Genomic DNA, 10,876 nt, shown 5'->3' on the forward strand with positions numbered 1-10,876 from the left:
TAAAGCTAATTATATGTAATAGAAATAAGTAGAAAAATCAGGAGCAGCCCGGGATGAAAATTATCACTGATCAGGAGAAACATATATATATATATACAGTTTTAAAACAATTTATGTAAGAACATAAGCATGCAAAATGTGCAACAAATAGATAAATAATATGACACATCTAATACAAAACAAAAATTAATTATTTATATATAAAACATCGATTATAAGCATTCAAAACTTAGTATTTTCATCTTAATATACAAACGATCAGATCACAGATATTACATAATATTTATATATGTTCTATATATATATATATATATATATATATATATATTAGCTAATAGTAGTGACTGCTGCATCTACATGCAGCTTCATTTATTTAATTAATTATTAATAGCTCGATCAATCAGGGTGTAGCATGCCAAGTAATGGACCAAGCTTGATGATGGATTTGATCAGTTTGGGATGAGCTTGAAAGGAGGCTTCACAAAAGTTGGTGATGGATCGTATCTCCCATAGTCTTTTGTGTTTACCTTCAGAAGCCTTTCATGTATTACACTCATCTCCTCACGCTGTGACACCTTATCCTATATATATCAAGTCAATAAACTCACCATCAAAACTAGTTAATTTACATATGTAAATTCTCAAGTATGGAAATAACTTGTGAAGTTGATAGAAAAGAAAAGGAAATCGAATCAATATCTTTAATAAAAGTTACTGTAGTGGGCATGTGAGCTTTCGTTGAGTTAGGTTTGTGTTTATTTGTTTGCTATGACACTATTGCTATCATACACACAGGAGGATCTTAAAGCTGTTTACATGAGACACCAAAAACAAATAAGGCAATCGAGGCCAGTCGTGTTGAAAAATGGGTAAAAGTTATAAACAGCCAATTATGATTTCTTCGAACAAAAGCAATCAATCTTTGAGATCCCAGATTCCATTATGGTTTTTGCCATTCAGTTTTCAATTGTAAGCTGTAAGCCGTAGATAGAAATGCATGAATTGGCTACATATAGTTCTAGAGCTGCAAACCTGATGAGTTGCCTCCACTTCCACGCCCAACTTATTCACAGACATTGATATTCGTCGGCCTGCAAATCCCAATTTATTTAAGCATATAAATGACCACCATTTTCTCTTGTCTAACCAACTTTTATATAGATTCACTGGCTTTAAAAACCCTAACAAAGTAACATGTTTTTATTTTTTTAATCAGCATGTAACATAGAAACTTGGATTATAATTTAGTTTAATTTATAAGTTGAAGCCAGTCTTAGTGAGATCGTGTTCATGAGCTTGAACTTCGACTTTAGTAAAAGCTGACAATGCGTGCATGAGTTGTAGCTACCAAAGGCTGCAGCAAGAGACAGAAAAAAAAAAAAAACACTACTGAACTCACCTGCCAGACAAGTTGATAAAAGTGAAGATGAAACGAGAAGAAAGAGGAGACAGATCTTCCTCAGAAGCATGAGACCCATTTTGTGTTAAGCAAACTTCTACTTTTCTTCTTTCTAGCAGCTAATATTTTTCAGATTCAAGAGAGATCAAAATATGCAAAAAATGATACATATGGTTCTCATCTATATTGCAAACAGCATTATCAGGGTTTAAAATAAGATACACTCTGATTCATAATCTTAGTGATAAACAGAAATTGATTATTTATTATATAAATAATTCAATCTACTTGCTTTTGTGTTTTAAATTTAAAATAGCTAGAAAAGGTGAAAGCACACCACTTTTCTGTTGTTGGGGCATGCACTAAGTCTTAGAAGTTAAGTGGATTATTTTAATTAAGAGTAATATTATGTATACTTATTTTAAATATATAGATGAGTACATATTTATTTGTGTCATTATGTAATTAAATATTATTTTATTTTTAATTTAAAATTATCTAATAATACGATGATATATATTAAGTGTATACTCATTTGTGTATTCAAAATAAATAAATATAATTTTATTGTTTAATTAATTAATTTAGATAGTTAACAGTATGAAGATTGCACCCTTTGAAATCTTTAAAATACCCCTTTAATCTATCTCATCTTATTTATCATATTTTCCAAAAATTTCATCTACATTTCTACTAATATTGATACACATACATTCTTATAGTACTTGTCTCTCTCTTTTTTTTTTTTTTTTAGCTTTTTCAGCTTTTAAGTAATTTTGTCCATAATCATAATGTTTTCGGTAAGGTTTAGAATTTATGGTTTAGACATCCATCTATAATTATAGGTTCGATAATTTAGATAAAAACTTCTATAGAGGGTTGAAGCCCTGTTTAGAAATTTAACAAGTCAAAAAGAGATATTAATAAATTTCTTTTTTTATGGACTAAGTTGAAAAGGGCAGATGAAGTGGTACCAGGTTGGAAAATGAATGGTGGGATGGGGTCATGTTTGTCCTTGAATGTTAAGAGGGAATTAAAAAGAAGAATTAGGTTGGGATAAAAATAGCTTTAATGGATGAGTAGTGCATTGCAGTTATCCATAGAGACAAAGACAAGGCACCAAATGAAAGGACAGTGGTGGAGAATAAAGAGAAGGGCACTGTGACTTTGAGAGGTTTTAAATATGAATTTCTGTCTTCTCTTTTCTCATTCAAAGTGGTGTTAGCTAGGAAAAAAGCATGCTCAACTTCCCCTAAATTATGTTCATCTGCTTTGCTTTGCTTTTCCCTCTCTTGACATTCAATAATTGCTCTCTCTATCTCTTCTCTTCCATCAGCCATTTTTTTATATCTGAATATATATGAAAATATCCACAATGAATTATAAAATATGCTCTTTGCATATCCCAAGATTAACCCTGCTCGCTTTATCATTCATGCTATTAACTAATGAATACATGGTTTAGCACTAACTACCTGCATTATTTGTCAGCATGCCATTCAAATTTGTGGTGTCTTGTCGTCACCAAGCTCTTCAAGCACAGAGTTATCAACATTTAGGTTATATGCACACGAAAGCATGAGTTTAAATATTTTTTAATGATATTTTATGATTAAAATTTTCATTTATTTGATCTAAAAGTTGTAATTTACTTGATTCAAGGGTTATAAAATCAATCACTATACCTATAATTTGACTTATTCGATATAATTGATTCTATCTCAAAAAAATGATTTAACTTAAGTGGGTTTCTTATAAAAAGAAAAAAGACATTTCTAGCATTTATAAAACCAATGACTTGAAAATCGGACTCGACCAGCCGATTCAACCAGTTAAACCGAGAATCGACTCTAAGTCCAATCCGATTAATGTAAAAAACTGGTTTTGCTATTGACTTGGTCAAAAACTGGATTTGACTTTATGAACCGGTCAAAATTAGGTTTGACTTTTGAATTTTTTTTAATTTTACTTATTTTTGAGTAATTTGATTATTTGTTATTAGATTTGATAAATTTCAAGGTTTGTAAGGAAAAATAAGTTTAAAAATAAAATAAAAAGAAAAAAATATCTCATATCCATTGAAATGTCTTCTATAGACAATAATTTATATAATTATGTTTTTTTTTCTGTATCATGTGATTGAGACTTTTTTTTAATTTTAATTGTTTGAATGAAATTAAATGAATAATTGTTACTCTCTAAAAAAAATATATTCTAATCTCCATAAATATAGATATATTGATTGATTTTATTTTTTATAAATTTATAAACAAAATCTATTTATTATAATTTAATAATAAGTTGAACCGGCCAATTCTCTGATTGAACCAATAAAATTATTAATAAGTAAGATAAATGATTCGATCACCTATCTGATTTTAAAAATATTATATAAAACATAAAATTTTTAATAAAATTGGGAGCACCTGTCACAATTTCTGTTATAGGAAGATAATGATAAGATTCGCCAATATTCTGTATTCTCTCTCTGAGGAATATACCAACCACCAATATAACTATAGAATCTATGTAACTTTAACATTCTATCTTCAAGAATAAGAATCTTGATTTTTTCATGTTTTATGTTGAGCTCTTTAGAATTTTCTCCTTTCTCCATCTGATTTTGCAACTTTCATGTATTTTATTGATTCCCATATTCCAAGATAATTTGCTTCGTCCTTGAAATATGAATGACATGGTCATGGAGAATGACAAATAAAATCACTAATAGGAAGTGCCCTTTATCCTTTTGATTACTGCAACACTTCAGTGGTCTTCATTGTTAAATTAGCTTTGGATTCCATTCAGAAATCACTTGTCTTCTATCTAACGTACACAGATTTTGACATGATTCTTCATTGTTAAATTCTAAATGATTTGTGGTAGAAAATGAACCAAATCATCGTCTTCCAAATCCAAACCCCATTTCCTGTGCATAGCATCAATGCCATTACAGCCTTTTCGGACCATGTCATTGTCAATTACAGAAGAATCTCTAGCGTTCTTCCACTCTTTTTAATGGCTGAAGCAAGCAATTGGGGACACTGGTGTTTTTGTTGTCCATGTAATTGACATTCCACTTAGCTGTAAATTGCTACCACCTTTGTAAGTTGTCTTCCTAATGGCGACAACTTCCACTGAGTCGTCAATGCAGTATGGAAAGTTGACAAGACACTACCAAAGAGTTTCAAAGGTTGTTTTCTCTGAATAGCACAAGTTTTCGAAATCAAATTGTTTGATATCGATCATTAGGTTAATGATCTCACACACACAAGTTTCTTTTCCGCGGAAGTACGGTTGCTTCATATTATTCAATCTACACATTAAAGATGCACGGTTTGGATATGAATTGCATAACAATAAACATAACACACATCATCATATGATACCACATCAAATATTACACATACAGTAAGGTACATGTATAATCTTCATAGAGCCAAGGAGAAACAAAGCAAGGGAGCTGGCTATACCGAGAAAAAAAGAAGATCCGGATAACAGAGAAAAGTGTTTCAAAATTCAATCAATAGAAGATATAACCAACCAATTTCAATACAGAATACGCAACAAGCATCTAGATGAACTAGGTCTCAAGTAACTACCAAGATGGACTATGATGTTGAAGCACCATCGATCTTCTTTTCACCACCTTCACTTTCTTGACGGAGGCTGTTTTCTCTACTATAAGCAGCCTTGGCACCCTGAGAATGGAGAAATGATCTCATCAGATGTCAGCATGATGAATAAAATGTGATAACATAGCTGGTTTAACCTTTTAGGGTTACATCAGGTAATGATTCTGAGTCAAATATCATCACTGACATAAAAGGAAAACAAAAACCTACTTGGAAGATAGTCCCTAGTTTTTTCAGCCCTTTTGCCCTTAGTCTCAGAACATCCTTGGACACACTAGGGTCTTTCAATACCTGTAACAGAAGTTAAGAAATCAATGCGAAGAAAAGCAAACAGAGGAATTTTGTTATTATTCATCTCAATTCACCCTGCATGTATACTTTGTCTTAATTTGACTTATAATAAGTTCCATGAGCATCAATAGCGTAAAAACTCTCCCTAGCGATAGAGAAAGATAGGATCATTAATTCCTTGCATCTACTATGTTGAATGGAACTCTTGCTTCTATTTATATTGAATTCAGAAGGACACTTTAGGTAAGTTTCCTAGCAGGCCATAATGCGATGCACAGTATTTTGCATATTATATCTATTATTAGCAAGTTAGAACAGTAAACTAAATAGATGCCTCAACTCAAAATAGGCAGAATCATCACATATCAAAGCTTTCTAAGCTTAAGAAAGGAAATAATGGAACTTACAGCTTGGCAGATCCGTGATAGAGTTGTTTCAATATCAACCACATTGATCTGCCAAAGGGATTGAAGCACAGCATCCTTCTTGTCTTCAATAGCTTTCATTAGGTTCTCTTCTTTGTTTTCTGCTTGGTTAAGCTTCCTCAGTTCTTCTTGTATTTGAATTAAAGAAACAGCACCTACACAGTCAGAAATGGATAACATGTTGAGTCCATTAGAACGTCTAAACATAAATTCACCAAGTACACATTTCCTAACTGCAGAAATGTTGTACCTGATGCTGCCATTACTTGTGACTTTAAATGATGGCCTTTATCTCGTACCCATTCTGCCAAAAATGGCACCTTCATAAATCGTTTGTCCTTTCCAAGCTCCCTTGAAGCTTGCCTTGTGTAAATATAGCCAATTGTGTGTAGCATAGCTTCACCAAAAGCTACAGAGAGCAGCAATCATATATTAATGCAAGTTGTACAAGTAGTAAAAATCTGATAGGACCCTAAGTTGAGATAAGCAAATAACGGGATGAATTTTTATTGAATAATAAGCAAATACAACCAAAAACTAAATACGCTATGCCTAGATTGGAACAGAGATGCTCCACCTGCCAGCTCTCTGACAACATTGCTCAGAAAATAATCAATGTTCCCCTACCAACATAATTTTTTAAGGATAGGTAATCTTATTTTATCTTATCTTAAGGGTTTCTGAAATTTTATCTTATTAACTGTAAGTGGAAGTCTATCAAAATCAAATGAGATAATATTTGGTTAGTATTTTTCTTGGTCTCTAAAACATAAATTGAGGCCAATTTCCTTTCAAAAGCCATAAAATTGAATTCAGAATGTAAACCAGATCATCCCATAACAGCTGAGATTCTATTGAATTTATGCACACTATGCACTGCTCGAATTTCCATCAATTAATTCTCTAACCTATTTTTTTATTAAGCCATGCACGATCAATGGTGCGTGATATTGAATGTAAGTGATGGATTACAATATTCACCAATACTCCAAAAGGCAGCTAAAAGATGGATTGGAAGGCCCATAAATGTCTTCATGGCTCACTGACTGTAGAAAATTCTGATTAACCATAGATTGAACAGTTGATGACTAAAGTTGAGGTTTTCGATCATCATGCTCCATCATGATGCTGCTGCCTTGGCAGTACAAATGATTTCAATTTTTTCTAAATTAGAACTTCAGTCCTCATTCCAGACATACTATGAGTACCAATGAATAATTAAATGCCGGGTTAGGTTTCAAAATTAAACTCCCAGGTTCTTATAGATTTAAAAAGGGGAGCTAAGAAAATTTTACCAGCTGCTGAGAGGCGACAAGCTTCTGAATTTGCCCATTGTATAAACTCATCTGTTTGACCTTCAACAAATGGTTCAAGACGATTTTTCAGATTTGTGATGAGCTTTTCTTCCCTCTCTTTCTGCAATGCCTGCACATTGGAAAAAAGTTGAGGCTTCAATCAGGTCAATCAAAAAGCTCACCTATTCAATTTCTGGCGAAGAATATGTACCGTCATCTTTTCCTGCATTTTCTGCTTACGAACTTCCGGGTCCTGTGACTCTATTTCAAGTTCAATGGCTGCCAATGTAGCCAATGCTAGTTGCCCAACATAATCTTCAAAATACTCACTTCCAAAAAGCATACCAAATACAGCTGAAGGATCCACCATGAACTCACTGCAAAGCGAAACAATATGAGAAACCAATATCCTCATTATTCCTCATGTTTTTGAAAGGAATAAACAAACGTTTTAAGACCCAAAATGGGAAAAGGCACCCATTAACAAAATAAAGAAAGAAAAATGGTTGAAGATGAATAACTGTAACACACCATAGTCAAATTCTTTATAAGTTCATCCAGAGTGAGTCTCATTTTTTCCTGTGTATGAAAATTCATTCTTTTGCTTATGGTGATTAACATTTTTATGTGTGCAAAGTCTCAGTATCATAGTTCACGATTTATTTTAGCAAACAATTTTCAGACAATCTTCAAAATTTTTGCATTAAGTATTCAAGAAAAATGGTGTTGTATTGCTATCTGAAATTATTTATTCCTCTAACGCGCAAAGACACATCATCAACAGAGTCTAAGCAATTAACAATATGAAATCACAATTTTCTGGAAGAAGAAACAGGTAATACCAATGCTAGCAGTTCAAAAACTTACAGTGGAATTCCATCCTTTCCATGCTTGTCATATGCTTCACGCTTCTCAGGATCACTTAAAACCTGATATGCCTCACCAAGTACCTTTAAATATGTACCATATCCAGATAAATTAGAGAAAGGAAGGCAAGAAAAAAATCTAGAGAAATTATATGGTTCTTTAGATTTATTAATCCTTAATGCATCTTACAAAAAGGCCAGGAAGCAAATTGACAAATTAAGGAACCTGTTTTCTGGTTTTAATTAATTTCCAATTTCTGCAAGTACTAATGTGGGATATAAACTCACATTTGTAAGGTGGACAAAAACATGTTTAATTACACCAATTAAGAGATAATATTTGAAATTCTTATATATCAAAGATATAACCTAACCTGAAAATTTTCTGCAGCTTTTGGGTCTCCAGGATTTTTATCTGGGTGGACTATCCGTGCCTGCAAAAGGGCATGAACAACTATCTCACAACCGAAAATCAAATGTAGCATAGACAAAACCCCAAAACACAATTTAGAAGGCAATAACCGCAACACATAAAAATTGCTTCCCAAAACCTATATATTATGCTGCAATTTCAGCTTCAAATTTGTGAAAACATAAACACATTGCAAATTACCCACAGTCTTCCAACGCAAAAGAACATTAAAGATTGCATCAAAACATGAATAATACTATATATACAAACAAATCTTACACACTTATCCATATAAACTGATGTGGCAAATGTGATTGAATGATTTTAAAGTGAGAGAAAAAGTAAATAATCACATCACACAATTACATGTTGTTACCCAAGTTTGTATGTATGGATGCATAAAATTTGTTTGTACACATTTGTATTCTTAAAACATTACCTTGAGGTAATAAGCCTTCTTGATCTCAGCTGGGGACGCGTCAACACTTACACCCAAGATATCATAATATTCAGTCTCCTTCACCATTACTTTTTCTTTTACCACGCCTTCTAAAACCAGATGCAGGACAAAAAATGAATTAGCTTCATGATTACCATCAAAACAACCCAAAAAATGAAAACAAACAACTCCACAATCAGCATGCAAACAATAGCTAATATAAAAGGCACCTATTAAACGGATGAGGATGGGCTTTCAATGCCACAAAAAAGCTAACAATTGGAATAAAAATTTAACCTTGATAAAACCTATGAACCCACATGAATCATACAAATAGATCTAAGCAAAATCAATAACAACCGGTTTATCATTCCGTGTAATGATCAATAATTACAAGAAAAGTAAATAAAACAAAACAAAGAATCTATAATCTTTAAATTACATGTGATTCTAATCTAAGCTTTAGCTGAGTTAATCAAGATTAAACTTACTTGCTTCAATGAAATGAAGAACCAGAAAGAAAATCACCGACAGAATAACGATGAGAGTGGTGATAACTTCACCATTAATAGAAAGTACTTTACTTTCGAAACTTAGGAAACGAAGTTTGCGTTAAACACTCTTTTTTTCATTTTTTATTTTTTTTACATTTTTCATGTGCTTGTTGTGGTTATTTTTGGCCATGCACGTGCACACGCACCAGAGTGATCATTTCGTTATTGTTACACGTGTGGAAGCATGATAGAAGAATACTATATCAGGCCTAAGCTCAAAGACAGACCTGACAGAACATATATCAGGCCCAATTATTGATTCTTGTAATAAAAGCCTTTTGTTTTCCCTGGGCCGAGAAAGCCCATTAAGTGAGTTGTGATGACGAATTCAATTAGGAATCATAGAAGCCCAAGCACTTCTCTAATTCAAATTCTCATCTAACGATGTTAGATTGGTACCCAAATTAATATATTATTTTACAAATCATAAATCAATAAAAATTATGTATACATATTTTAAATACATAATTGAATTTATTGATAATTTATTGTTATTTGATTAGAGGATTTTGAATCACATTATGACATATTATTTATGTACTTAATTATATATTCAAAAATATATATACATAACATTACTCAACATAAATGTAATGTCCAAAATATGATATTGCTAAGGCCAAAAGACTTGTTCCCACCCAAGGTTAAGTGTAATCCCAAACTTATATCCTCCAATTTTCAAAAACTCAAACTCCCATCCATGAGTAAAATTCTGTTAAAAAACTCAGTTAATATTTAAGGCAAAATCATCATTTAACAAAAAAAGTTTAAAAAACTAAAATTTTATTATATTCTCCCTTTGTTTGAAAATATTACAATTTTTCCCACCCCAAAGTTTGAAAAGTAGTAATTTCACTCATAGGGTTTTGAAATCATTGTCAGAGACGGTAAAGTTCGTCATCTCCGACTACGTTAGCTCTCTCTTTCAGCTTATCTCCTCTTGTCAACTTGTTTCCACCCACCAACAATAAGGATTTCTTTTGACTAAAAAGATTTCGTTTTTGTTAGAGTTAATCATTTTAATCGATGAGTGGCAACAAATCAACGGAGAGAGACAAACCAAGTGGGACGACGAACGTGGGCAAAGACAACATGAAATTGCTATTTTTCAAATTTTGGATGGGCATAAATTGTCTGACTTTCAAATTGAGGGGAAAAATATGATAAAACTTTAATTTTTAAAATTATTTTATTAAATGACGATTTTGCCTTTAACTTTAACTAAGAATTTTAACAAAATTTTGCTTATATATGAGACTTTGGGTTTTTGAAAGTTGAAGGGTAGAAGCTTGAAATTACACCTAGCCTTGAGTGGGAACAAGTCCTTTGGCCTATCGTTAATACAAATGAAAAAGGACTGTGGAATGTGTATTAACCTCAAAATACCAATGGTACATGACATAAGAATCATTCTTTTATATAGAACGATTTCTGAATATTAAGGATAGGATTAGATTCAAGCTGAGATGAGTTTGACCTCGCCTAAGCTCATGCTTGGCTCAATATGAGTGTATCTGAGCTTAAGTTTGACTTGTTTAAGAGGAGTCAAATTCGAGTTTA

At 32.1% G+C, this 10,876-nt stretch overlaps 2 protein-coding genes across 3 annotated transcripts; both read right to left on the minus strand.

The window, feature by feature from the left end:
- Positions 1-173: 173 nt before the first annotated feature.
- Positions 174-1,657, minus strand: LOC123213851 (protein CASPARIAN STRIP INTEGRITY FACTOR 1-like). The gene is made up of 3 exons (XM_044633467.1): positions 1,400-1,657; positions 1,033-1,091; positions 174-581 (listed from the first exon to the last, which is right to left on the minus strand). Exons 1-3 carry the CDS (start codon positions 1,476-1,478, stop codon positions 450-452), a joined length of 270 nt encoding a protein of 89 aa, XP_044489402.1. The 5' UTR covers positions 1,479-1,657; the 3' UTR covers positions 174-449.
- A 3,091-nt stretch (positions 1,658-4,748) lies between these two features.
- On the minus strand, positions 4,749-9,413 carry LOC123213853 (chaperone protein dnaJ 10). 2 transcript variants are annotated; one of them, XM_044633468.1, is made up of 10 exons: positions 9,254-9,413; positions 8,763-8,872; positions 8,286-8,345; positions 7,913-7,995; positions 7,257-7,422; positions 7,046-7,175; positions 6,001-6,159; positions 5,733-5,905; positions 5,245-5,325; positions 4,749-5,100 (listed from the first exon to the last, which is right to left on the minus strand). In XM_044633468.1, exons 2-10 carry the CDS (start codon positions 8,847-8,849, stop codon positions 5,011-5,013), a joined length of 1,029 nt encoding a protein of 342 aa, XP_044489403.1. In that variant the 5' UTR covers positions 8,850-8,872; positions 9,254-9,413; the 3' UTR covers positions 4,749-5,010. The 2 variants fall into 2 exon arrangements, with proteins under 2 accessions (XP_044489403.1, XP_044489404.1); XM_044633469.1 differs by having other exon boundaries at positions 8,763-8,869; positions 9,254-9,404.
- Positions 9,414-10,876: the final 1,463 nt, after the last annotated feature.

Source organism: Mangifera indica, chromosome 4 (genome assembly GCF_011075055.1).
Source record: "Mangifera indica cultivar Alphonso chromosome 4, CATAS_Mindica_2.1, whole genome shotgun sequence".
Classification (NCBI taxonomy): Eukaryota; Viridiplantae; Streptophyta; class Magnoliopsida; order Sapindales; family Anacardiaceae; genus Mangifera; species Mangifera indica.